The sequence below is a fragment of the Suillus bovinus genome (assembly GCF_016758785.1).
Source record: "Suillus bovinus strain UH-Sbo-P2 chromosome Unknown EDB93scaffold_11, whole genome shotgun sequence".
Taxonomy (NCBI): domain Eukaryota; kingdom Fungi; phylum Basidiomycota; class Agaricomycetes; order Boletales; family Suillaceae; genus Suillus; species Suillus bovinus.
In genome coordinates this window covers 109,958-133,423 of record NW_024542067.1, presented here as the reverse complement: position 1 = coordinate 133,423, position 23,466 = coordinate 109,958, and the positions used below count along the sequence as shown (strand labels likewise).

The window sequence follows — 23,466 nt, the reverse complement described above, 5'->3', positions numbered from 1 at the left end:
AAGGTGATGGTTATACTAGATGCCAAAAGAACGGTTCCCTTGAGCATCACGCTACGTTGACGTTCTTACAGATTGCGCAGATCCCTACGCATACAGACCAGCGATGATTTCAACTCTCTGCGTCGAGATAAAACCGTTTGGTTCGTCAAGAATTTATATTCGTATCACATCGTACACAGATCTCGCACATCATGTCACATCATCATACTAATAATTACCACGTCGTCGGACTGTAAAGTGCCCGGTAAGATCACTGCCGAAAGATACAACGAACAGTGACTCACCCGAAAGTAGAGCCTTCTGGTAAAGTCAAGAGAGGCATAGATTTTCCATCAGCCGTCTTCAAGAAAACAGTATTGCCCCACCACGACTGGACGGTGTTCAGTCCAATTGTGCCATTCTGGGGATATTGAAGGCAGAAGAAGATCAGGATAATGGATATAGCCAAACCAGAGTCCATGGCAGCCGAAAGGACGTCTGGTAAAAGATCTGTTTGGGCGAAAGGTAACACGAGACCAGGGGGACCTCTTACAATTGTACTTCGTCCACCAAGAAAAATGTCTACGCCGGATAACATATTGGAAAATGAATCCAACAATTGCCCATGGGACGTAGTTCACTGCACTGGCTGGGGGAATGGCCCCAACACCGCTGAAGATAACGGGAAAGCTGCACTCGTATGGTCTCGTGAGAAGTGTTCATTGGCAGAGAAGAGAGGACACACTTGACATAGCGGATGAAGCTATTTGGCCACTTCAACGAGACCAACCATGCGACGACCGGGCAGGCTGCGCCGATGAGGAAGAAATATACAAGCGCTTCGTGCAGAAGCCTTAGATCCACATAAACGCAACATGCTCAAGAACTGCGCACCGTGATAGACCTGGCCTGACGAGAACTGTCTCTGTGGACCAATGACCCCCCAGATAAAGCTGGCGGTTCCAAAGACTTCTGTGTTGGGGCAGATGAAGCCGTCTTTCTGAAGAGGGTTGCAAATGTCTGGAATGTTGGTAAACATCCATGCTTGCACACCGAGTTGTACAGTTCCTGCGATGGCAGCAGCTACGACTTGACCTGTACGGCATTCAGTAACGCGTGCGACAGGAAGAATATGAAATCCATTAACCCCAGAACATGGTCCGCGGAGGAATCTTCATGTAGTGACCAAGCTTGAAGTCGGAAGCAAAGGTGAGAGCTACAGACTTTTCAGTTAGAGATGTGTGTAGATCGACGAGGCGGAAAGGCTAACCTTGGTACATGGTGATGTATCCCCAGGTCTTGAACTGAGCAGACAGAGATTTACTTCACTTCACGGTGTTTCAAATATACCATTCTTACCATCATCATTGCAATGGGTCTGACGCAATTTGTTAGTTGGGTTGTCAATGCCACGGCGACCTTGTGACCTACTTGCCAGGAAGGGCATATCCAACGACTAGTTCAGTGATAACGCTGTAAACGTCAGCTTCGTCAGAAAATCTCATTTACCATTGATGATCTTCACGCACTTCAGTCCAACTTGCTGATTGGTGATGGCCTGGATCATTCCGATGGGGATGACGTAAAAGAATGCTGTGGAAGCCAATCAGGATTTCAATCCTTATAATATTTGACACGAGTAAATCACCGATGGTCAAGGATAAGACGAAAGCCCAAACTGGGAACTCAGTGTGCCACAGCTCAATAGAAATAACACCGATTACAAACATGATCACTGCATACAGATCAGCGGGGTCATCGGGAACTTTGGGAGGTATGACGCACGAAAAACGATCATGTACCACCATTCTGGTACTTGTTTGTACTTGGTCATGAGCCTTGCGTGAATGTCAGGCTGCTCGTGCATCGAGCGTCTGCTCTGGACCCATATTTGTTTCCGGAAGAACAGGAATGCATGCATGAGCGTTGCAGTGATGGAGGCGAACGACAGGGCATAGGACATAGCAAAAGTCGTCCTGTATCAGGATAGATAAGGTGCGATGTAATAAATAGACAGTAAAGATGGCGCACGAGAGAAACAGAGGGCTATATTCCTGATATGCTGTTAAGTTAAGAGAGGCATCTGAGTTGATGATACGAGAGATATTGTATGAGGCGCCAGTGTTGTCGAACGATGTCCTCGAAGAGATTCTAATAGTGATGGACGATGTTTTCAAGGTGAGCTAGGGACACAATGAAATGACTCGTACGGCATGTACTTGCTATCCCAGGCGTTGGTGTAGTACAGCCCTGGGACAACGACCCCTAGATACTTTTTTAGCAAATAAGATGACGCTACGAAGCAAGAATGCTTACAGAAGAAGAATACGAAGCCAATTGCAACATTTACCTCAGCCCACCCTATGCAAATAAATAATCAGGTCCGATCTGACAGGTTATCCTTTCTGCGTACATGGTGTGGCTTTGTGGAAAGAAGTGGATCATAACTTGAGCCATTCCTCGACAAAGAAAGTTCAATGACTCACCAAGCGGACTACCTGGGGTCAATAGTTAAAATACAATTTATGACGACGTGTTAAAAACTCACCAATGTAAGTAATCTGAGACCAGTCGAATGTGACCATGCTCATTCCCATTCCACTCACATATCCAAACATCTGATTGACCGGAATGTTGTTTGGCGCAATCCAGCATACCCATGAGAAGTAAGATAGGCCCTGGAAGAGGTATCCAGGTACAAAATACCATAGAAGACCACCCAACCATGCAAAGAAGAAGAAGCGTTCACGTGAAATTCCTCCACGGGTACCTATACCTGCATATACTTGTGAATGGAGGGTGTTGAAAAGAGCACACGTCACGAGGTTGGCTGGCCATACTGTGCCCAGGTGTGAGTTACGGATTAAAGGTGGGAAGGAAGCTAAATTCGTACTCATAGAGGGAGGTTGCACGAGGAATCGCCGTAAGATACCACCGATCGAAAAACCAATGAGCTGAGTGGACATGACCACCATCCATTGGTCTACCTCGCAAGTTGACCAAAAAAGGATTATGGATGACAGATACCATTCATGAAGATACGCGCGAGAGAATAATCAGCAACACAATCCAAAATCGTCCAGACAGAAAGGGGATGTGATATTGTGGGAAGGTGTCAAAAAAACGAAACCACAATGAATAGGCAAGTCAGACAGTCTGTGAGTAAGGTTCACTATGCTTGCTCAGGCACTCACAAATAAAATTGTGCGTTTGTCCATAATAGACTCGTTGGACCGCAATGATATCAGTCTGAAAGCGACATCGTGTGAGTACTTCTTGACAAGCTCACAGCTGAGAGGCGTACAGCATAGGCAGCTAAACACTCTTAGTTAATCGTAAAACAGAGACAACACTATCGAAGTACGCACAATATCCACCAACGGAGGCCATGATAGTAACCAAGACATGTTCTTTAATTGAAAATGGTCCCGGGTTCAACCTGACACCCAAGACGCGAACATTCGGCACGACCTATTTAGACCAAACGAGGTTCATTGTCAATGATTGCAATAAATAAATGAAATGAAATGGAACCAAAAACATCTCGGACTGGACTGTCTTACCTTTGCCCAGGCGCGACCCACAGGGAAAGAAAGCAATTGTGCCGCGATACTAGAGACAGACACGGATGGGTAGCGGAAGTAAAAGAACTGATTCAGGCCGGAAATCAAAATAGCCCATGCGAGACCTGCCGGCCATGCCTATCAGCATCAAGCATCTCTCTTAAGAGGGAAAAAATGAAGCATACCAATGACCCAAACGCGGAACGAGTTGCAAGGGATAGACGGATCATCTGTGTTAGCTACAGCACTGCGAACCTCTGGATATGGCGAATCATCCTCTACAGAAATCGTGAGGTTGTGTACTATGACTAAAAATCACAAGCGAGGTTTACCAATGGCTCCGGCGACAGCACCCTCACGATCGATGTTTGGGTCGTCAAAGTCAGCAATCTTTTGGAGGACCTCTGTTATAAAGTAAGATAAGCATTAAGGAGAGATGCTTCACCAGCTCACCTGGAACATTGATATCACTCTTCTCGAAATCGGTCGGGCTGTACCGCTCATCCTGAAGGTCAACCGCCATGCTAAGTGTATGACCACAGCTGGTATTAAAACAGCAATAGTAGACAGAGATATCAAGAATGACACTGCCAATCCTCAAGACTCACACTCGTAACCCTCTTAAATTGCTTCGGGAGCAGATTCACATGGGTCTTGAATGATAAGCGGCCTGCCGCCTGATGTCTCTTATGCTCAAGCATCTGCATTTTCAATATCAGGCCGACCTGCCAGCTGTACAAATTTTGAGTCGCATCTGCAAAGGGCTTGTACATCTGTTTGATTGACCAGATATGGCACATTCAACCCGATACAGCAAGCCTATCTCTTATCGTGGTCAAACAAAGAGAAGAGGCATGCTGAGGAGAATTTATATAAATAGTGTGCCGGTTAAATGATGAGCATATTCATTGTGGAATCTAGAGTTGAGAATTAATGGTGAGGAAAATCGATTTCCGAGCCCACGATAGTGGAATTTTAGCACGCAAACTCGAGGAACGTACCATGCTGATCAGAGAACGGATGGGAACTGCATGCATATTCTTCACAAGCATCCATCCCCCTATGGCCGGTCGGACGGTCTCGCGGAAGGACACCTATAAAGTAGTCAGATCTTCTCTGCTCGTTATGAAAAGAAGAAGCGGAAGTGTGCGAGGAGATCCTGGTCACTTTCGGAAAAGCCGAAAATACTATCGCGCTTGCCATGTAACCATGTTGGCACACACCGTGTCTACTCCATGAGTCACACAATGTCACATGGTTTCCAACGTTGCTGACATAATAATACTTGTATAAGAATTCACAATGACGTCGAATCCGCTCTGAAACTGGGTATATAATCTACAGATATCTCTAGAATGACGATACGCCAAATACCACCCGGAAGCTATACACCAATACTAGTCCTTATCATATCATATCTTAGCAATAAGATGCAGGCGTGATGGGTGTGCACATGGGCTACCCCTGCACGGCCACCCGAGGTCCAGGTTACCCACCTACGCCAGCATCTTTATCAAATCAAGATTACCCACCAACATCGATACCTTCACCAGGACTGATGACCAAGTACTTGATACAACTTGAAGAGTACTGATATGATACAGATCCTGCCACGATAGTAAGTAGTAATATAGCTCCTGAGATTCCGCAAGCGCAGAGCAAACATACAACGCGCCTATCTACTTGGTCCAGCATTCCGTAGAGCAGCGGGTGCAGTCGGCGGGATACGTGAAAGGGAAGGATTTGAAATAGACTTCTTGGCATCGTGGAAGGCTGCCAGTCTGTCAGGAATGGATGTTGGACGTGGCGGCGGCGGTAGAGAAGTGGCAGCACTAAGCATAGAAGGATCGACAAAGTGAATTTGGTTGTAGGAGCCCACAACAGGAGACGGTACTGGCAAGGTCTCAGTACGTTGTCGCTGTGCGCTCGGTGGCATTGCCACATCTTCCTCCTCCAGCTTCCGCTTCGTCCCGGAAGTGCTTTGCACCTGAGAGCCAATCCCCTTGACGAAGTCAAGCAATGTCTTAGCGACACGGGCGTTCATTCTGATATCTACATGTTCTTCGCGCACCACCTCCCGCATGCGCCCGAGCTTCTCTGCGAGCGCCCGCAGTTCCAGCTTATCTTTCTCCACAGAAATTAAGAGACATATGGTGATAAACTCCACCGGCGAGATGCGCCAGCCAGGTTGTAGGAATATGGGGCGGAGATCAGGGTCGCTGACTAGCTGAGAGAAAACGCGGAACGTGTCGTGGATGGATGAGAGGTAGAGTTCATCTTTTGTGAGGTCTTCGTCCTCACTTTCTTTCTTTTTGCTTTTGGTCCGTCGGGTGGGATTATGCAGCCATTTCTCTATCTGCAGAACGGTACCCACGGACTGGAGGGAGGGGTACTTTGAGATGCAGTAGAGCGCCTGAGCGATACACCGGAAGTCCCCACCGCGCGAACGTTCCCAATCTAGGGCATCGCCACCCAGAGGCTTGTCTTGTCCGAAATACTCTACTTCTAGCTGTCGCACGAAGCTAGACATAGGGGTATTGATCACCTGCAATTTTTCTAAGCAGAGGGTGAGACGAATTTAAATGTAAGTTGAGTATGCACAAACCCGCAGGGGTGAGGGCCATTCCAAGTTGTACTCTCTGTACTTGGATGAGCGACGAAGTTATAGAATGTGTTGAGGACCCACCTGGAAAATTTCGCGTTCTTCGGAATCAGGAAGGTCTTGATATTCTATGCATACGATCTGCTTATTTGCAAACAGTCGTTGATATTTATCAGGTAGAATGTAGCTCGGGGACCGTCCGCCTTGGTTAGAAGCGTTCGACTTGTACCAGTACCTGTCACCGGTTTGTCTGTATAGTGTCATATTAATTGAATGAGGAAATCGACATCGAGTAGTTTTCACTTACGGGTCTTTGTCTGCCGAGTATTTGTTATGATTAGAAGTAAAAACAAGAACGGAATTACTAACGATGAATCTAAAGAATGCTGTAAGTTGGATTGCACAGAACAGATAGATATGACCAACCTGTCCAGCCATGAACCTGCAGCGGAAGAGAGAAAATAACGGTCAGTCGTTCAGTAAGATGAATTGTCGAGAAAATGCACCGATATATTGATGTGAGTCGTTGCTTTCCATCAACACACGTCTTGGTTTCTGAGCCATCTGGGTGCTGATGCGAAACTGGAGGATGAATGGACGGAGAAGATGAATGGTGCGCTACATGGCCCGCCGGGGTATCATGCTCACCAAAGATCACAGGTGGAATATAAAAGTTGCGAAGTATAGAGTCAATAAGGCCTACTTGCTTTGCCTCTGGCCAGACAACATCTGAGAGAACGTAGCTCTAGTCATTCAGATCTGGATTGTAGGAAATACTCTACGGACCTCTTTGATACTCAGGTTCCAGGTTAATGTCGTTGCCAACGATCTGCTCTGCAATTGAGTTAATGGGAATACATACACAGAACACAACAAACAAGAGGCTTACCGTAGAGCGCCTGCGTCGTGTAGGTTGTGGCACGGGGAAGCTTGAGGACATTCCTAAGTATGTAGCCGCCGTCATCTTTCTCCGAGCGCTTGCCGCCACCGAGCTCGAATTCATCATGATACTCGTCGCCTGCATCAGAATCGCTTGAATTCATGATGATTAGTGCCTGCTCTCGAATGTTAGCGTGAAGCCTAGCTCTTGCCAGTTGGCTTGTTTTGAATGCTAAGTGACTTGAAGGAAATTAAAACCAAACTTCGACAGGATGGCTGTGCAAACAAAGCGTTCGATCATTCTAAATTCTGTTTACGGTCATTTACGCATCAGTAGCGAACGCCGACGATGTTCAATGGCAGTTCAACGTTCTCAAAGCCTGCCACGAAGGGTTCATCGCTGTCCTCACGTTCAGCTACCACCAAACGTGACTCCCTAATGGCAGAGCTCGAACGGGGTGAGTTCACTGGCCTTCCCGCTTAGGAGACGCGCCTTCGGCATGCTCATGTCCAGAGAAACCTGACCCCAAACAAATTGCAGACCCACAACACTCGACTGCAAAGCGACAGCAGCGCTCTAATGCGTTCACCTCACACATGGCAAACGCCTCTCTCGAACGCCAGCTGATAGCTGCACAGGCCAGTAAAACCGAGCTCGAGGCCAAACTCCGCGAAAAAGATATTACGATCGAGAGGCTGGAAAGAGATAGAAGGTGGTTTGCGGAGAGAGAGGAAAAGGAACGTGAAGAAAAAATGCAGGAGCAGTCGGAGAGAGAAGAAGAAAAGGTGCGTCACGCCTGCATGCATGCCGTCGGAGCTCACAATTATTTTGTAGCACAAGACAGATTCAGAACTTCGACAACTACGCAGTTCACTCGCTGCTGTCCAAGAGAACCTTGCGGAACTCGAGGACAAACATTCGAACCTTTCTCGCGACCACTCACAATCAGTTGCTTTTCACAAGTCTCAGTCTTCAGTTCTCCTTCGCCAAAACGCAGCATTGGAGAAAGAAGTTGCAGACCTTAAAGCTATTGCAGAGGAGCGAGGCGATGCAATTCAGAACTTACAACAACAGTTGGACGATGCTCATGCTGCCACCAACTCTTCTGCGAGAAACTCCGATGAAAACGAGAATTGGATTGTTGTGCGAGACGAATTACAGCGACAAGCAGGATACCTCCGTTCCCTTGAGTCGATTAACGCAAAACTCACCACTGAACTTGCACGGTACAAAGACCGGCACGCTAGCGTAGAAGTCCTTCGAGAAGAGAAGCGTACTTTAGAAAGCAAGGTGGCTATTATGGAAGGGCTTCGAGAGAAAGTTGCTAAACTAGAGGCTCAAGTTGATGCTGCTCGACAAGAACGGAAAGATTGGCAAGTGCCGACCCAATCTCCTCGTTTGAAGCTAATCTATGTATTCTAGGGCAAGCAAAACCAGCGGATCCGACACATCATCACAAACTTCCATATCCTTGGTGCAAAATATATCAGCATTACGTTTGGAGAATGCACGAATGATGGAGGAACACGGCGCAAACTTGGCACTCCTTCGCCTCCGCGAGGCCGAGCTATCTAACGTTGACAAGACAGCATCAGAAGCTCGGGAAACTGTGGATGCCCTACAGGCAGAGGTGCAAACGCTGAAAGAAAAGGTAGTAAGACGAGAACAACGAACTCAGCTGGCAGAGCGAGAAACCCGGTTCCTCCAAGCCCTCGTCGTACGTGTTTACGCCCCGAATCAGTGCCTTAGTAGTTTATCACTTATTTCAGGCCAGCTTCACTGCTGAGGAGTCAGCTGCACGCGAGTCACCAGCTGTGGACAGCCTTTCTGAGCAGCGGATCCAGCATCTTGAGCAGTCTATAGCTGATTACAAATCCGAAAATTCTCGGTTACAGCGTACACTGGATGCCGCCGAGGCTGATAATGCCATAGGGGGACCGAAACGCACACGCAAGGATCTCGTTCAGGAAATCGACGTACAGAAAGCCACAGCGGACGAAGCAACGAAAGGTATACTCAACAGAAATGTGTATCTTTTCTTCACTCAATGCCACACATACATGCAGGTCTGCAAGAAGCGCAAAAAGATCTGACACATCAGAGAGACAAAATCGAGGTGCTCGAACAAACACTGTTTGAGCTCCGTGGCGAAATCGGTGGTGGAAACCACGTCCCACCAGGCATGCGTGTATTGTGTCTGCGCGATAATCCGGCGCAGCAATGGACTGATCTACGACAATCGGTGATGGACCGTCTAAAGAGCGAAAACGAGGCGCTCATCAAGCGCCTGCGTGAGCTTGAGAGTAGCGGAGCAGTGGTAGATGAGGGCGGGATTCCGCGCGATGATTTGGTTCCCAGGGAAAGTTGGGACGTGCTCGATAAGGAAAAGAAGGAGCTTGAGGAAGTGGTAAAGCAGAAAGAGAAGAGACTCTTGCGCTTACAACAGGTGTGTGTATCCTCACCTCCACGGTTCTTCTCAGCAATTGATGACGGACCGTCACCATCGTTCGGTAGGTTTTCACCGCGAAGAGCGCTGAGTTCCGAGAAGCCATAGCGTCCATACTCGGACTCAAACTCGCGTTTTACCCCAATGGGCAAGTCCGCGTGACCTCGATCTACGATCTTTCTGCGTCATTTGTGTTCCAACCTTTGACGAAGCCCGGCGAGAATGGAGAAGGAGCGAGGATGCAGCTCATTGCGCAAGGCGAAGGCGGTCCGCAAGATCTCCCACAACTGATGCGATTCTGGGTGAATGAAGAGCAGTGTATACCCGGGTTTTTGGCGAGCGTAACTTTGGAGTGCTACGACAAGTCGAAGAGAGAGGCCGGTACCGAGTCGTAGTACTCGACCATGATGTGTTTTTAATTATAACTTGCTAGGTTGTGATGAACGATGTCCATTAGCTACCAATTACGCTACTGATGAAGAGGGAATCTTGGAGGCCACTAGATCATGAGTTCAATTTGAACGTCCTAGTCTGTCTCCCTTTCTTGCGATGATTTTTTATGCATCATTTGTACTTCAACATTTGACGAAGCTGGTGAGAGCAGAGAAGGAGTGGGAATTCATCGACATCGTGCAAGGCGAAGGCGGCGGTGTCACCTTTGCAGTTTTACTACGAGGTCGGTTACTGTCGGTACCGAGTCGTACTTCGGCCGCCTCCCTCAGTAGTCAGATTACTGTCAAATAGAAGGAAGACATGATGTAGGTCGCGAGGAGGATCCAATCGGGAATGGTATAGTCTTGAAAACTTAGTTTTTTTTTTTTCAATTTTGAATTTGACATCGCCTGACCCTGGCTTGCAAGCTCTCCGTTTTCAACAGATAGACCTTACTTCTCTCTAACACCTGCTGGTGTATGCATGATCTATACTGAGTATATGTCCAGAAATTGCTTATAGTTTTTCATGCAGCTGACGCATTCGAACAGACCACCCTGATTTTATGTGGCCGGCGTATAATATCTTATACTGAGGCATGCTGCTGAATGAAGATCCTACAGCGAATCGTTTGAGAGTTCCTGCTGCCCCCGCTTTCATCCCCTCATCAAAACCTCGTGTCCGGATATGCCATCAGTGTGGACTCGTTTTACCACAAGATTTTCCGTGGATAGTTTGTGATGACTGCCAGTTACCACCGCTCAGGACCCGAGGTATTCCTTCCCCCGCACACACCCTCCCTGTAAATCAAGATGCGACGGCGCTTGGACAAGCTGTGAGTTTTGCGTTTTGTAACATATACCCAGGAAGTGCCGGCAGGGTTATTATACTGGGTTGAATGTTTGGCGTCATCCTGATTATGTTACCAGGCACAGTCATTTTCAATATGTGCTTTGTGCCAAATGACCGTAGAGGGATCAAGAACTACCTCTACCTCTTACATACTCTGCACTGCATGTCGAACGAGGCAAGAGGGCATGAAACTAAAGCCTACAAGACACATTAATCAGAACGTACCACCACTACTCTCACCCACATCACTCGTGATCGCACCATCCCATGATCTTCCCCGCCCATGTTTCTTCAACTCCCGCGGAGAAATCGTTGCTCCTTCCCCTGTCCCTGTGAGTATTTATAAATTCTTCCCTTATATGAACTTTGCCCATGATTGACGTCAGGTTACCGTGGCGCCCATGCGCTTGTGTATGCGCTTTGGCTGTGGGGCACAACTAGCACCCAACCAGCTTCTCAACTTTTGCGATGTATGTCTGCGATCAGGGTTTGGCCGTGGAGCGCCTGCACCGCCCCCTGCCCTCAAGCAACTTCCGAAACGTATGAGAAGAGATGAACTTCTCTCTGGGGTGCTCATCTCGAAGGCCAAGGTAAAGTTGTTTGTATATTCTTCTGTCTAGAATGCAGTTGAAACATGGCTATTTGAAGCGGGATATAGATGCTGCACAGAGGGCCGAGGCCCTTGAGCAGCCCCGGAAGGAAACGCTTGCAGAACTTGGTCCACGCAACAATGATGATTTGGACCTTGAATTGACGTATCCTGAAGTTAGTGAGGTGCAAGTTCTTTTGCTGACATCACGGAGTCTGAGCTGCCAAGTAGGATGAGGAGCTTACAGCACAAGATTCTGTCGACTCGACAGCGAAAACTGTTGGTGACGATGTGCCACCTCCAGGTGCTGTCTTGGAACACGGGCCTTCGCGGCTATCGCCCCTGGTCATCGACACTACCGCTCGTTCTCTAAGCCCTCAGCTAGTCCAAGTCAGTTTTGTTCGATCACTGTCTAATATATGTTAGACTAAGGGTTCTTACAGCGCATCTGTGAAACGCTCGGGTGCGGAGGAACTGTGTCTCCGTCGGCTACATGGCAGAGGTGCTATAACTGCAGCTTGCGGCGCTGGAAAGAGCGCCAGCAGGCTGCTATTGCTACCAGTGCAACCGGGGAGTCTGTTTTGCCTATGGACGGTACACATGAGGGTGCTTCAAATTCCGATGTGGCTATGCATGGCGCTGGGCCTCCGCCATATGATACATTCGTGGTGGAGCGAGTTACGAAAAACAGAGAGCCAGGACAAGTCATCATTCATTCCGCGGCAGTTGCAAGTACTTCCAGTACAGTCATTGCTGAGCGTGGTAGAGACGCTCGCGTGAAACCCGAAATTAACAACGTTTACATCTCCGGATGGGGCAGCGACTTGACAGATCTATCCTCGGAAGACGAAGGTGTTGATTCGGACCCTGATACCGAAGAGTCATCCACGATCAAGATTCGCATCCCTGTGCTTGCTTCTCAACTTCCTAAAGGTGCCAGGGCGCGGGTTTGCGGGATCAAGCGCTGTAACATTGTATTGCCTCCGAATTACCGCTGGAAGATCTGTGATTCATGTCGGAGATACCAACGGAAGTACCAAAGGATTCGTATGGAGAAAATCCGCCGTCGTATGGAGAACTTCTGTGAGCATGATTGTTGCATCTAAAATCGCCCGAGCTAACCGTACGTAATTTTAGCTCGGATAAACGCCCGTGAGTCTGCTCTCGTTAGCGATCATTCTGCATCGTTTCCAGAGGTAGGGCACATAAAGGGTTCCTGTTTGACCTTGAATCGCTGACCACAGATGCAGGAGCAAATAGATAAGGTGACGCCAATGGAAGGTTCTCGCATCTGCGCCGTTCCTCGTTGTCGCACAGAATTACTACCTGTGACCAAACACCGCTGGAAATGCTGCGGAGTTTGCCGCATGCGTGCTCGCGACGATGCAAGAGCAAGACGATCGACCCCCGGAGCCAACCTGGACTTGGAAGAACCGGTGGAGCAGACTTCATCATCGGACATTTCGCCCTTTCCTGCCTTTCAAAATCGTAGCGTATTGTTATCAGAGTTTGGCGCGATGCTGGGGCGGTTCTTGGAAGCACAGATATTGTACTTGCGCGTGAAGCTTCAGACAGCAGGCGAGAAAGCATTGTTGAAGCTTGATCCTGTGCTATTTGCGTTCGACGGTGAATATTCGACAGTGACCGGCCAGCGGGAATACCAAGATAATGTCCAAGACAAATCCGACCCTGAGCACGGTCAGGAAGCAGAGCTGCAAAAGGAAGCTGCCTCCACTGTCAAGGAGCTCGATAATGCGCTCCTCACTGAATTCAAGTATGTGTCTTTAGTCGTGCGAGCTGTAGTCAAATGGCTGATGTCGCCTATCCTGTAGGCCAACAGAAGGTTTTATAATCAAGTCTGGAGGGGTAATAATTCGATACAAATGTGCGTTAGAGCTGATTGTCCCACTCCGTCCTTTACCCAATACAATGGACTCGAAGGATACCGACACTTCGCGATCACATGTCCCTTACATGAAGTCGGTGTCTGGGGAGCTGGAGGTAGCGGTTGTTCCAGACGACTCGCACAGTACTTTACTGGGTCGACGAACTATTATCCGATTCCGCATGCTGGGATAGCTAGGATAGCGTTCGCTTGGAACCCTTTTACAATACTTGCCTTGTAACTAATTTGCATTACGTTGCTTATTTTTGTGAAGATATTATCCTATCAATATTTGCTATCATTGATTCATCGACGTACTTATCATTGTCGACGTGTTCTCGCATGTATCGTAAAGAAATCGAGACTTTGATGGCAGATCTGGCCAAAGTCAATATTACGTATTGGCACCGATACTGTCGTACACGCCGATGGTGAAGCGGTTATCATGCTTGCCTTCCAAGCAAGCGGCAGGGGTTCGACTCCCCTTCGGCGTATTTTTTCCATTCCTTTTGCTCTTATGTATGCGTGGCACTAAAATTCGTCTATCGTACTCAGTCTTTGCTACTTATGTTGTCAGAGGAAGGATATGATTCCATAGACAAGCACGATTGACTCGTAGCTGGTGTATCGATACGCCGGCCTGCTTCACACATATTCACAAAAATACCATGATTCGTGAGCGCAGTGTTAGCGAAGTATGTCCATTGCGCGTAATAGCGTGAATCAAGACTCGACAGTTCAATTTTTTTTGCTTCTTTGCACTGAACTGCTGGCAAGGGTGATGCATTGAAGAGGTTGAATAACCGAACAACAATCGGACGAACGAGCCGGGCGAGGTTGAGATTTGAGGATGGGCAACGCAAGGTTTCGACAGACGCTGCATCCGTCAGGCAGGTCTGGAAAATTGTTAGATGATGCCAGTAAGTAACATATCCACACTAATGTTATATGTCGTCCTCGGGACCGTCCTCGATCATCTTTGCATAGTCTTCGTAACTTGCAAATGTCGGCAAGCTTCTCAGCTTCTTTCGCTTTTCACGTTTGGACTCGTTCTCCTGTTTCCGCTTCTTCGTACTACCGAAGCCATTCCATTGTTCTTCGCCGTCGCCACCGTCTTCACCAGCGATTCCGTCATATTCGGTGAGACCTCGAGGAACTTCATCCAAGCCGAGAAGATCCTCATTGTCAGAAGCCTCGACCATGGAGAAATCATCACCGGAATCACCGTCATCTTCATCTTCATCTTCATCTTCTTCAGCCTCCTCATCCCCATCGGAACCATCAATATCGGAAGCGACGCTATCGCTATCCACCATGAGACCTTCATCTCCTGCCATACGAGGCATGCTGGCTTGCATCGCCTGTTTGCAAGATAATTTAGCTACGGATGCAAAAATGGCAACGAGAACCTAGTACCTTCCATATATCTGCCTCTTCGGCGTCGCTGTCTTCGGCGTCATCGCGCTCAGCATCATCTACTACGTCTGTGTCCTGCGCTTCGTTCAACTGGCTCGCTGAAGTATCTACATCAGAAGCACTATCCGATGCCTCTGCATCACTATCCCCTTTGCCGGTATGAGCGGTTTTGTTCTTGTCCTTTTCACGTTTCCTGGAAAAGTGTTTATGGAAGAAGACCTTGGGTGACTTTAGCACGGTCTCGGTCACCGAATAACCAGATCGTTACCTCGTCAACAGGGATATCCTTTAATGGCCTACTCAAAAATTTCTCGTCGTTTGGTAGAGCACCGCCAGATGATTCGCCTTTCAATAGTTTCACGCCGACCCTGTCATTTGCGCTGGCTGCGGGCTGCATGGCGCTGGAGCCTTTTGTCTTGACATTTTTAGGATTTTTGTAGACAAAACGATCGAGGAAATGAGAAAGAGTATTTAAAGATAGATCTGGGTTTGACGTGATAGGTTGGCCCGAGAGGAGTTGTTGTGCGTGTAAAGAAACAGTCGGATGATAATGGTGTATGAGGGGAATCTAAAAGCAACATGAGGTCTTGTAAAATCAATGTACATGAGCGATTACCAATTCGAACAAGGGAGAAGCTGAGGGGTGCGCAAACTGCGGGTCTCGTTTTCGTGGATCGTATTGTTCTTCAGAAGTGGAATGGGATCCCCTGGAAAGGTCTCGCAAGCCTGGAACTGTACTGAACAACTGTGAACCAAGTTAGGTGGTCCATTGAATAGGTGAACAAGGTGCCTTACTTCTCCTAAGAGGTATAATCCTCCTACAATGAACTCGGTTCCACCAGCACTGCCACTGGCAAGGACTTGTACGAAGCGGCGAACAAAGCTCTTCACACGTTCGGAGTTGTTATCGGCCTTGAGAGATTTGAAGAGTAAGTTCAAGTACATGGTTTGTTTCGAGGATGAAGCGAGGCGACCATCGTGTAAAGACTGGTACAATGTTCGATAATATCGATCCACAATACTCTTCGAGAGTGCAGAAGATGAAGATTCGGGTAAGTGGGAGAGCGAGGATGATATCTGCTGGATAAGGAGTAGGGCTTGCAAAGAAGTGTTGAACGTTGAGGTATGTGTGATGAGGAACAGAGTGTCTATATGTTTGTTCAAGCTTGTCGGAGAGTGTCAGGTGAGCATATATCATGCTGGAGAAACCTACCTGACATCCGATGGTCCCAACTTGGCATAGGGCAACGCGCGATTCACACCTGTCAGTATGGCAGAAATCGATTTTGAAAACGCATCTTCGATTTCCGTAAAACCACCGTCACCAACTACCTCTTTCATTGACTTTCGCTTTTTTTTCTTCCCAATAATTTCTCCGTCCTGTTCTTCGGCGTTTTCCTTCTTGCTAGACGATCGACTCTCGCCTAATAGATCCTTGAACATCTGGAAATATACGTCGATGACTTGAACAGCAACATCTTTGTCCCCCGGAACAAAAACGATCTGGTTAAGCGTTATTGTTGCATAATAGCGCGCGTGGTCATTGCTCGTTCTCTTTGCAGCTCCGTCAGGCTTCGACTTCGGTTTCGGTTTCGGTTTTGGCTTGGAATTCGAGGTGGTCATCTCGTCAGTGAAGCGGATATGCGTATTGATAGTCGGTGCGGTGGCGGGTGTCGCGATACTCGGTCGAAGGATGAGGGATGTCATCTCGCGTACGACGACACCTTTCATAGATGGATGAGCTTGTAGGAGTTGAAGGATGTGGTAGGAAGCGCGAGAACATATAGATTTTTCGGAATCGCCCTAAGTACCATGACCGGTGAATTGCTTCACAGCTTGATTTTTTTTCCGCTTACCAGTTTATTTACAAGTAGCCTAAGTAGGTTATGCTCTTGCTCAGGTTTATCGCGAAGGAGCGTGTAAGTTAGGGAGAGCGCTTGGGTGCGCACATATGCCAAGGGGTCCATTGAAAGGCCCTGGAAAATGTGTGAGCTCCTGTACTTGAACACGCTTAGAATCCCACCTCTAGAATTTGGAGGATGGAGAAAAAATACTTCTTCAGCCAATCCTCGAAGTACCAAAAGAGAATATGATCATCCTCGATGCCCTGGTATGATAGAGGCTGATCACGAAAATACCTGAGCAACCATCAAAATTTCATTTACAAAAGCAGCATGTCCATACGCACTTTAACTTTCGGTTCGGCGCGCCACCTCCAACCCACCAATCGAGTATACATCGCAAAGCCTTGAGACTTTCTTCCCGGCCTCCTTTCCCTTTTCCTCGCTCGGCCATCCCCTTCAAAGTTTCCAACGCTTTTGTGTTGTGTAATGGGCTACTTTGCACGAGGAGCGTAAGAGCACTGAGCCTGTCTGAAAGCGTGCCTGAGTGCAAGATTTTCTGCAAAAATGCAAAATCTGAGCCGGATGATGTTATTGTTGAGGATGACCCGGACTGGTATGTCTCTACCGCCTTTGCATGGAGAGATGCGCCGCGCTCCATCAGGGAGGACAGTTTGGCAGACGTGACTGGTGGGAGAGCAGTAGATGACCCAGATAGTTTGGGTACATTTTGATACCATAGAGGAGACGCCTCGATCCGAGTTTTTTTCGCAACTTTGGAGACATCTGTATGAGTTGGTGTTGGCATTATTTTATCTTCAAAAGTTAGTGCGAAACGCTTGACCAGCTACTGAAAGGGTAATAACCTTAGATAATCATTGACAGTCCGGCGCAGAGTACGGCACTACTAGATGTCCACTAGAGTTCGCGCATTTTTGGGAAAACATCTATATCTCTACAACACATCCACATAAAAATATAATTTTTTGACGGATGGATAGCCTGACATCGAAAGTACAAGGCCCGTTAGCTTTTTCTTTTAAAATCGACGTGTTGAGTCCAGCGGAGACTTACCGCGCAAAAAAGTGCGGTTTTATGGTGTTATATTTGCACATTTATTATTTGCGCGTTGCGCACCATGCGCGCTGCGCGTTCTGTTAAATAATGTCAAATAATGTCAAATAAAAGAATCAGCGCACCATGCGCACCATGCGCGCTGCGCGTTTACTTTTGACTCCGGATTCCTGTAGTGAGTCCGTGTTGCTAACGTGCATTCATTTTTAAAACTCGGGCTAACACAAGACCATGTCATTCACAAATATAAAAAATCCATGGATCAAGTGAAGCGGTACTATCAAACATGAGTGAAACTACGGCTCGAAAATCAACTTTTCAACTAATATGCGACTAGCTTCAGAAATAAAATGTTCAGCGTGACGAAATGCGGCTCCTTGATTCAGGCTCTTGAACATCAGCTCTTTGCAACCCTCACTAACCCGTCCAAACTTCAATTCCTTGAAACGCTTGACAGCATCACTATAGGGCTGTGGATTCCTGCCATCGAGAAGGAACCGGCCCATTCCATTCCACCAAATAGTGTGCCAATCCTCACTACAACCTGTGGGGTCTTGACAGTCATCCGAGTGCATCAAGATTTTTGGCTCCTCCGCAGCTACGAGCTGACGATGATGATCAAGCGCTGCTTGAACGTAAACAATGTTCAAAAACACCTCTTGCCCGATTAGCTCCTGGTGCGTGCGTGTGATTTCAGTAATAGGTGTTTCTACCAGTTCCTTGAAAGCGAAAGGAAAGAGGGAGCGTACATGGTATTTAATGGCCAGGTTGATCAACTGAGCTGGGTGGAAATTAAAACGTGAACAAAATATGCGGTGCACGACAAATTGTTGTGCATGGCGGCATTGATACATGTCGCAAAAGTGAAGGAATTTCGAGAGCTCGTCAGTGCTGTAAGGGCCAGTGCGCATTCTACGAACAGTTCAACGGCTGAATATTAAGCACGAACAAGTGGACATACCTTCCAAAGGTATATTCAAGAAATAGTTCGAAGGTCTCCTGGGACAGTCCGTCGAGATAGATGGGCTTTTTATCACTCATTCCATCCAGTTCTGTTTGTCCATCCGGTAGGGAAGTAAACATATTGCGAAACACAACAGAAGCTGTCGACAAGATTGATTTGCAGAGTCTGTACAGCACATTTTCGACCTTCCAACACAGCAACTTTCAAATAAGGAATGAATTGATAAACGGAAAAACTCAACTGGAAAATGTGACTTGAAGCATCAAAATAATAGATTGGGTGTCGAGTTGGTGCATTAGGTTCAGACATCGTAATATTGGTAAGAACTTGGACGTTCGTCCAAGAGACTGAGCAGTGAGGGCCAAGGAATCTCTTGTTATTTGGTCATGTTTAGTTCTCCAAGTCATTTGGTACTAACATTGCTGAACCGTTCAACGACGACACATGGTTCCATCCTGCAACAGTCACCATCTCTACATGGATACGCCCTCCTAAGAGACCGTTGAACTTAAGGTCTCGTCATCCTAGGTATTTCGCGAGCGCTGTACATACCCTTAAAGTTGTCTGATACTATTAAAACTGACTATTCACATTCACAAGGTACTCCATCCCAACAAAGACGAGGGGGGGCTGGAGAAAGTGCAACTTATGTTCCAATGCACGCTCGAGAGAATCCGCGATGCAGTTGTTGAGCACTTACAGGCTGAGCACGAGGATGATGATACACTACTGTAAGTACTGCTAGCATTTACTGTTATTGTAACTTACACAGTTCTATTATTTTCAGCGACGCACTCCAGATTGTGAAGAATTGGTCCCCACCAAGCGAGGTCCTCAACTGGGATAAATGCACCAAAGAACTACGGGCAGCTGTGAAGCAGACGGGATTCAATCGGTACCGTTCATGGCACCGCAACTTCCTCAAGCGTGCTGCTGAGGAGAATGTCAATGTGGGTAAAGCTGGAATGAGAAAGAAGAGAGGAAGGATCACATCATAGATCTTGTTCCTACTTGTATGTCCCATGCAAATTTCCATGTTCTTCATCAGTCTAGTTTTCAACCTTGTATTACCACATGTTTTCATCCTTTTACGCTGGATTGGTGTTCAACTTGTACAATATGTTTCCTACAACACGTTTCCATTATATAAAACTGCCTTACCGTGATGTTCTCGAATTCAAAGTTATCAGCATTGGCAACTACTATACTGGCAAGCTGAGTCTGCATGTGTTTGCAGGATGTCAAGCTTCGACATTTGAAAGGTTTGTCTTTGCATGTTAGCAACACGGACTCACTACAGGAATCCGGAGTCAAAAGGTAAGACAAAACGCGCAGCGCGCATGGTGCGCATGGTGCGCTAATTCTTTTATTTGACATTATTTGACATTATTTAACAGAATGCGCAGCGCGCATGGTGCGCAACGCACAAATAATAAATGTGCAAATATAACACCATACGGTTTTCCCTAGAGTTCGTGCATTTCGTCACACCATGTCACACGTCTGCCGCGGTGCCGTTTCACATTCCGCACCGTTCGAACACCTACCGCAGCGATCTGTTTGAAGGGCGCACAGCGGAGTTTAGATGTGTGTAGTCTCATTGTAACACTTTGGATGGATTGTCACGTCTGGGCTGTATTTCATTCACAGCAGATGATTCTGACAAGCATGTAGCCCTGGAAAATTTTATTCTATAATCATGTATAACCATTATATCGCATCTCAGATCTTTCTGTGGAGATCTGACCTCCAGAAGGAGTATCTATGCACAAAATGAGCCTCGAACACCTATAACTCGACCATGGCACAAGATCCACTTCATTTTTTGCCAAAAAAATTACATGGTCATGTGTATTATGTTGGGAGGAACCTATATACAACATACATAAGGATTTGTGCAGAATATTGCGTGTGCTAGAGCCAATGCGTGAACTCATGGGACTATCTAGTATGGTGGCGGACCTTGGCAGACATTCAAATCGCCTAGGTCCGTGTTAATATTAATCCTTATCAATAATGGGCCTCAAAGCTGACATAAAGCTGAAATCTACAAACACAAAACTTTGGCATCATGGCATCTTTAAACTCCGACAAACTGCATACTCGGTATAGTTGTTGTTGTTGTTGTTGTTGTACTTGCACTTGATTATCATGGCAAGTACAACTGGTTGTGGTTGTGGTTGTGGTCGTCCAAAATCTTCAAGTGCTAATCCATCTGTCAGTGCAGCACCAGGATCCAGGGTGCCTGCAATATATTGGGAGGGCAAGAAATTCAATGCATGCACTGCTCGCCTGATTGAGTGGTGCAAGGTCAATCAAGATGCTTGACTCAAAATATTCTCTGATTCTGCCAAGGATGCAAAGGAGGAAGGACGGACATGCCAACAAATGACCATGCAGAAGAACATGTACTTGCAGCAGCTTGCAACAGCTGTTTTCGAGAATGATGAAGATCTGAAGGTCAGGGAGTACTTTCATGTGAAACCTCTTGGCTTCACTAAGCCAATTACAAGCCAGTTTACATTGTGAGTCTTGATTACATGCCTGTATGCCTTCAGTGCCAAACTGGCTACTTACTAGTTACTTCAGATTATGCAAAAGGTACAACGAGGTTAATGTGCAACTTGGGAAGACTGGTGCTGGACTATCTTTTGAGGAGCTGAATGAGAATGAGAAACAAAGGGTCTTCTTGGTCAGTACTTTCTCTTCCATCTGTACATGCTCTAAAGGTTTTATAGATCATCTCTTGATGACATTCCCATGGTGGGCTGATCTCCATGGATGGTGGAGAATGAACCCTGCATACAACACGTCGTTTTCAATGGCTGATCCAGGTCAAGACTTTGCAGCTGAGGCAGCGACTCTCTTTGGGATGCACAAAGGCAAGGAGAAAGAGATTGCTGTGGACAATGAAGATCACATTGATGTCGAGGATGATGATGGACAGGGGGACGAAGGACCTCTCAATGAGGAACTTGAGCCTGGCGAGATTCTAGATTGAGAGTGGAGATGGTGATTTTATGATGGCTGATGTCGACGATGGAGCCCTGATACCTCATGATGATGAAAACACATTGGACAAAGCATCACCTGAGCCTACCATACAGATCCCTCATTGTCCACCATGCACATCTATCCAGCATCGCCCAGTCATACCCCCCCTTGATACAACCCAACAAGGCCTTTTCATTTCGCTCAACTCTCCAGAATCGAATGACCACGGGACAAAAATTCCCCTTGTCATCTACAATCTCCTCTGGTAAGAGCAGAGCAGTCCTGGAATCTATGCCCACCGACTCGATGGACTCGACCAATGACTCTGATATAGCCATGAGCCACATCATGAAATCACTAACAATCCATTCATGCAGAGCCAGTGGCTCTTTAAACACTCGTAATTCCGGTCACATGTTATCTGATCAGGACTCAGATGTTTTGCTGACTATGTCTACTACCTCTAGAAGTTCTCGCAAGCGGCTGCATGATGTGATGGCCGAGTTTACAATGAAGATGAGCCAGGCATCAGACACCCTTATTCAGCACATCCAGGAATCATCAGTAACTGAGGCCGACCACAAGCGCATGAAGATGGAGACCAAAATTGCTGCTAGGGAACTCAAGGCTCATGAAAGTCGAGATGAGCATGAACACTTGTTGTGCACTGCTTTGGCAACTCAGATTCATGAGCTTGCAATGGCAGATCAGCGGACAAAGCAGCTTGAGTTGGAGGTCAAACTCGAGCAAATCAAGTTGGATTGCTTGGCTCTGGAGAAGGAGAAGGAGAAGGAGAAGGGGGAGAGCTCTTGTTAGGGTTTTGTGCTTTTCCATTCATGCTGCTGGTGTTTAGGCTCACATTCAAATTGTTCTAGTCCTGTGTTGTTCATCATAGCTAGATAATGTAACCATTCTTCTGCTTTCGACAATGAAGCCTTTGAGCACAACTATCACGTCGATGTCATAGATGATCCCTCTTTCACACTTCCCTCGCATCACTAACAATGAAGCCTTTGAGCACAACTATCGCGTTGATGTCATGGACGATCCCTCTTTCGCACTTCCCTCCTGTCACTAACAATGAACCCTTTGAGCACAACTATCATTGTAAAGAGTAGATCTGGGCTGGGCTCTACAGAATGTGAGTCCCTAGTCCTGAGAGATGTGAGTATGCTTTGTCCCAAGAGACAATCTAAAGAACTACCTTGATAATGCAAGGGAAGTCTTATACAGTCAGAGAGTAGACAAGATATTGGAAGTAAACCTTTCTAATGTTCATCCAGAGTTCCAAGACTATGTCCGAAGTACCAAGGTACTTGTCTGATGTGACCGAAAGTCGTCCAAAGCTGCGAAAGTGTTGTCCAAAGTAGTGCGATGCCTTCCGAGGCTTGCGAGAGCTGTCCAAAGGTCAATATATGTCAGTGTGTCAATGTGTTGGTATGTCAATGTGTCGAATAACAATATAAGACTTTGCAAAATGTCCGAAGTCCGGAATGACGCTAATCTATCGGAACTCAAGAATAAACAAAGTGCAGAATTGGCAGTGGTCTAGCCAAACAATCATTCCGAATGAACAAAGATCAATTGTGCAGTTACGATTATACCAAGGTGACTCTACTAATTACGACTCGAAGTACAGGAAGTGAAGTGAAGTATCAGTAGCCAGCGAGCGAGATTATATCCTACTTCCGTGAGAGACCGGAATCCATAGGCAAAACTAGTAGTGAGATAAGCAAGTCCGAACCTATGTAATAAGCTGCGAGGCAAGCAGCAATGCAAGTATACATGTAATAAGCCGTGATGTGTACTGTTTATATGTATTCCGAGGCTCCTGACAGGATGCTGATGGAATTTATCCATGTAGCATTAAGACGTAGTCAACATATAGTTAGAATAAGGGAAAATGCACCAGCAAAGTCAAAAGGACGAGGATAGGACATGGTATGGTA

At 46.9% G+C, this 23,466-nt stretch overlaps 10 protein-coding genes and 1 non-coding gene across 11 annotated transcripts; 6 read left to right on the top strand and 5 right to left on the bottom strand.

Moving 5' to 3' along the window:
* Positions 1-136: 136 nt before the first annotated feature.
* Positions 137-4,460, bottom strand: EDB93DRAFT_1129453 (OPT oligopeptide transporter protein-domain-containing protein). The gene is made up of 27 exons (XM_041448882.1): positions 4,151-4,460; positions 3,996-4,084; positions 3,875-3,946; positions 3,728-3,820; positions 3,543-3,667; positions 3,348-3,450; positions 3,284-3,294; positions 3,174-3,228; positions 2,873-2,962; positions 2,528-2,818; positions 2,466-2,477; positions 2,393-2,401; positions 2,296-2,340; positions 2,190-2,244; positions 2,011-2,130; positions 1,765-1,955; positions 1,628-1,714; positions 1,509-1,572; positions 1,411-1,452; positions 1,339-1,357; positions 1,250-1,283; positions 1,127-1,195; positions 874-1,074; positions 725-818; positions 533-669; positions 285-477; positions 137-230 (listed from the first exon to the last, which is right to left on the bottom strand). The coding sequence occupies exons 2-27, from the start codon at positions 4,063-4,065 to the stop codon at positions 215-217; spliced, it is 2,298 nt and encodes a 765-aa protein (XP_041310358.1). The 5' UTR covers positions 4,066-4,084; positions 4,151-4,460; the 3' UTR covers positions 137-214.
* A 337-nt stretch (positions 4,461-4,797) lies between these two features.
* On the bottom strand, positions 4,798-7,282 carry EDB93DRAFT_1129448 (uncharacterized protein). Its single transcript, XM_041448881.1, has 11 exons — positions 7,034-7,282; positions 6,931-6,978; positions 6,793-6,873; positions 6,651-6,726; positions 6,571-6,586; positions 6,514-6,520; positions 6,452-6,461; positions 6,229-6,394; positions 6,148-6,181; positions 5,211-6,098; positions 4,798-5,149 (listed from the first exon to the last, which is right to left on the bottom strand). Exons 1-10 carry the CDS (start codon positions 7,185-7,187, stop codon positions 5,218-5,220), a joined length of 1,473 nt encoding a protein of 490 aa, XP_041310357.1. The 5' UTR covers positions 7,188-7,282; the 3' UTR covers positions 4,798-5,149; positions 5,211-5,217.
* Positions 7,281-10,156, top strand: EDB93DRAFT_90632 (spindle assembly checkpoint component Mad1). The gene is made up of 7 exons (XM_041457891.1): positions 7,281-7,481; positions 7,565-7,809; positions 7,859-8,397; positions 8,447-8,741; positions 8,794-9,034; positions 9,091-9,470; positions 9,539-10,156. The coding sequence occupies exons 1-7, from the start codon at positions 7,373-7,375 to the stop codon at positions 9,863-9,865; spliced, it is 2,136 nt and encodes a 711-aa protein (XP_041310356.1). The 5' UTR covers positions 7,281-7,372; the 3' UTR covers positions 9,866-10,156.
* Positions 10,157-10,330: 174 nt separating this feature from the next.
* EDB93DRAFT_90712 (uncharacterized protein) lies at positions 10,331-11,726 on the top strand. The gene is made up of 6 exons (XM_041457900.1): positions 10,331-10,399; positions 10,454-10,737; positions 10,832-11,086; positions 11,141-11,344; positions 11,403-11,519; positions 11,572-11,726. The coding sequence occupies exons 2-6, from the start codon at positions 10,501-10,503 to the stop codon at positions 11,572-11,574; spliced, it is 816 nt and encodes a 271-aa protein (XP_041310355.1). The 5' UTR covers positions 10,331-10,399; positions 10,454-10,500; the 3' UTR covers positions 11,575-11,726.
* A 2-nt stretch (positions 11,727-11,728) lies between these two features.
* Positions 11,729-13,455, top strand: EDB93DRAFT_90735 (uncharacterized protein). Its single transcript, XM_041457902.1, has 5 exons — positions 11,729-11,733; positions 11,787-12,426; positions 12,481-12,539; positions 12,594-13,117; positions 13,176-13,455. Exons 2-5 carry the CDS (start codon positions 11,931-11,933, stop codon positions 13,420-13,422), a joined length of 1,326 nt encoding a protein of 441 aa, XP_041310354.1. The 5' UTR covers positions 11,729-11,733; positions 11,787-11,930; the 3' UTR covers positions 13,423-13,455.
* A 195-nt stretch (positions 13,456-13,650) lies between these two features.
* EDB93DRAFT_t38 lies at positions 13,651-13,722 on the top strand. Its single transcript has one exon. It is a non-coding gene; the product is annotated as a tRNA-Gly (tRNA).
* A 31-nt stretch (positions 13,723-13,753) lies between these two features.
* EDB93DRAFT_1129435 (ribosome biogenesis protein) lies at positions 13,754-17,346 on the bottom strand. Its single transcript, XM_041448880.1, has 9 exons — positions 16,833-17,346; positions 16,668-16,782; positions 16,501-16,620; positions 15,858-16,447; positions 15,440-15,809; positions 15,261-15,389; positions 14,913-15,212; positions 14,645-14,863; positions 13,754-14,589 (listed from the first exon to the last, which is right to left on the bottom strand). The coding sequence occupies exons 1-9, from the start codon at positions 17,291-17,293 to the stop codon at positions 14,173-14,175; spliced, it is 2,721 nt and encodes a 906-aa protein (XP_041310353.1). The 5' UTR covers positions 17,294-17,346; the 3' UTR covers positions 13,754-14,172.
* A 416-nt stretch (positions 17,347-17,762) lies between these two features.
* Positions 17,763-18,933, bottom strand: EDB93DRAFT_1129434 (uncharacterized protein). Its single transcript, XM_041448879.1, has 2 exons — positions 18,521-18,933; positions 17,763-18,471 (listed from the first exon to the last, which is right to left on the bottom strand). Exons 1-2 carry the CDS (start codon positions 18,640-18,642, stop codon positions 17,856-17,858), a joined length of 738 nt encoding a protein of 245 aa, XP_041310352.1. The 5' UTR covers positions 18,643-18,933; the 3' UTR covers positions 17,763-17,855.
* Positions 18,934-19,852, bottom strand: EDB93DRAFT_1129431 (uncharacterized protein). The gene is made up of 3 exons (XM_041448878.1): positions 19,311-19,852; positions 19,124-19,254; positions 18,934-19,067 (listed from the first exon to the last, which is right to left on the bottom strand). The coding sequence occupies exons 1-3, from the start codon at positions 19,605-19,607 to the stop codon at positions 19,043-19,045; spliced, it is 453 nt and encodes a 150-aa protein (XP_041310351.1). The 5' UTR covers positions 19,608-19,852; the 3' UTR covers positions 18,934-19,042.
* A 1,005-nt stretch (positions 19,853-20,857) lies between these two features.
* EDB93DRAFT_1057060 (uncharacterized protein) lies at positions 20,858-21,389 on the top strand (the record flags this gene model as incomplete). The annotated part of the gene is made up of 3 exons (XM_041444767.1): positions 20,858-21,048; positions 21,113-21,219; positions 21,253-21,389. Coding segments are annotated over 3 exons (435 nt in total), but the record flags the coding sequence as incomplete, so codon positions are not given.
* Positions 21,390-21,546: 157 nt separating this feature from the next.
* Positions 21,547-22,333, top strand: EDB93DRAFT_1247696 (uncharacterized protein; the record flags this gene model as incomplete). The annotated part of the gene is made up of 2 exons (XM_041452625.1): positions 21,547-21,782; positions 21,988-22,333. The coding sequence occupies 2 exons, from the start codon at positions 21,547-21,549 to the stop codon at positions 22,331-22,333; spliced, it is 582 nt and encodes a 193-aa protein (XP_041310349.1).
* Positions 22,334-23,466: the final 1,133 nt, after the last annotated feature.

Excerpts from the sequence above, each read along its gene's own strand:
- EDB93DRAFT_1129453 (XM_041448882.1), bottom strand. The coding sequence starts at position 4,065 with ATGGCGGTTGACCTTCAGGATGAGCGGTACAGCCCGACCGATTTCGAG. Across the intron at positions 1,453-1,508 it reads AATCAGCAAGTTGGACTGAA|CGTTATCACTGAACTAGTCG; the intron begins GTGCGTGAAGAT and ends TGACGTTTACAG. Across the intron at positions 478-532 it reads TTGGTGGACGAAGTACAATT|ACGTCCTTTCGGCTGCCATG; the intron begins GTAAGAGGTCCC and ends ATCTTTTACCAG.
- EDB93DRAFT_1129448 (XM_041448881.1), bottom strand. The coding sequence starts at position 7,187 with ATGAATTCAAGCGATTCTGATGCAGGCGACGAGTATCATGATGAATTC. Across the intron at positions 6,874-6,930 it reads GGAACCTGAGTATCAAAGAG|ATGTTGTCTGGCCAGAGGCA; the intron begins GTCCGTAGAGTA and ends ACGTTCTCTCAG. Across the intron at positions 6,182-6,228 it reads AAGAACGCGAAATTTTCCAG|AGAGTACAACTTGGAATGGC; the intron begins GTGGGTCCTCAA and ends ATCCAAGTACAG.
- EDB93DRAFT_90632 (XM_041457891.1), top strand. The coding sequence starts at position 7,373 with ATGTTCAATGGCAGTTCAACGTTCTCAAAGCCTGCCACGAAGGGTTCA. Across the intron at positions 8,742-8,793 it reads GGTTCCTCCAAGCCCTCGTC|GCCAGCTTCACTGCTGAGGA; the intron begins GTACGTGTTTAC and ends CACTTATTTCAG. Across the intron at positions 9,471-9,538 it reads GACTCTTGCGCTTACAACAG|GTTTTCACCGCGAAGAGCGC; the intron begins GTGTGTGTATCC and ends ATCGTTCGGTAG.
- EDB93DRAFT_90712 (XM_041457900.1), top strand. The coding sequence starts at position 10,501 with ATGCTGCTGAATGAAGATCCTACAGCGAATCGTTTGAGAGTTCCTGCT. Across the intron at positions 10,738-10,831 it reads CGACGGCGCTTGGACAAGCT|GCACAGTCATTTTCAATATG; the intron begins GTGAGTTTTGCG and ends TTATGTTACCAG. Across the intron at positions 11,087-11,140 it reads TTGCTCCTTCCCCTGTCCCT|GTTACCGTGGCGCCCATGCG; the intron begins GTGAGTATTTAT and ends GATTGACGTCAG.
- EDB93DRAFT_90735 (XM_041457902.1), top strand. The coding sequence starts at position 11,931 with ATGGACGGTACACATGAGGGTGCTTCAAATTCCGATGTGGCTATGCAT. Across the intron at positions 12,540-12,593 it reads ATTCTGCATCGTTTCCAGAG|GAGCAAATAGATAAGGTGAC; the intron begins GTAGGGCACATA and ends CCACAGATGCAG. Across the intron at positions 13,118-13,175 it reads GCGCTCCTCACTGAATTCAA|GCCAACAGAAGGTTTTATAA; the intron begins GTATGTGTCTTT and ends CCTATCCTGTAG.
- EDB93DRAFT_1129435 (XM_041448880.1), bottom strand. The coding sequence starts at position 17,293 with ATGCCAACACCAACTCATACAGATGTCTCCAAAGTTGCGAAAAAAACT. Across the intron at positions 16,783-16,832 it reads GCGCCGAACCGAAAGTTAAA|GTATTTTCGTGATCAGCCTC; the intron begins GTGCGTATGGAC and ends ATGGTTGCTCAG. Across the intron at positions 15,390-15,439 it reads GATTATACCTCTTAGGAGAA|TTGTTCAGTACAGTTCCAGG; the intron begins GTAAGGCACCTT and ends CTTGGTTCACAG.
- EDB93DRAFT_1129434 (XM_041448879.1), bottom strand. The coding sequence starts at position 18,642 with ATGTTTACTTCCCTACCGGATGGACAAACAGAACTGGATGGAATGAGT. Across the intron at positions 18,472-18,520 it reads CTTGAATATACCTTTGGAAG|AATGCGCACTGGCCCTTACA; the intron begins GTATGTCCACTT and ends AACTGTTCGTAG.
- EDB93DRAFT_1129431 (XM_041448878.1), bottom strand. The coding sequence starts at position 19,607 with ATGAAAACATGTGGTAATACAAGGTTGAAAACTAGACTGATGAAGAAC. Across the intron at positions 19,255-19,310 it reads TCACAATCTGGAGTGCGTCG|AGTAGTGTATCATCATCCTC; the intron begins CTGAAAATAATA and ends AGCAGTACTTAC. Across the intron at positions 19,068-19,123 it reads TCTTTGTTGGGATGGAGTAC|AGCGCTCGCGAAATACCTAG; the intron begins CTTGTGAATGTG and ends AAGGGTATGTAC.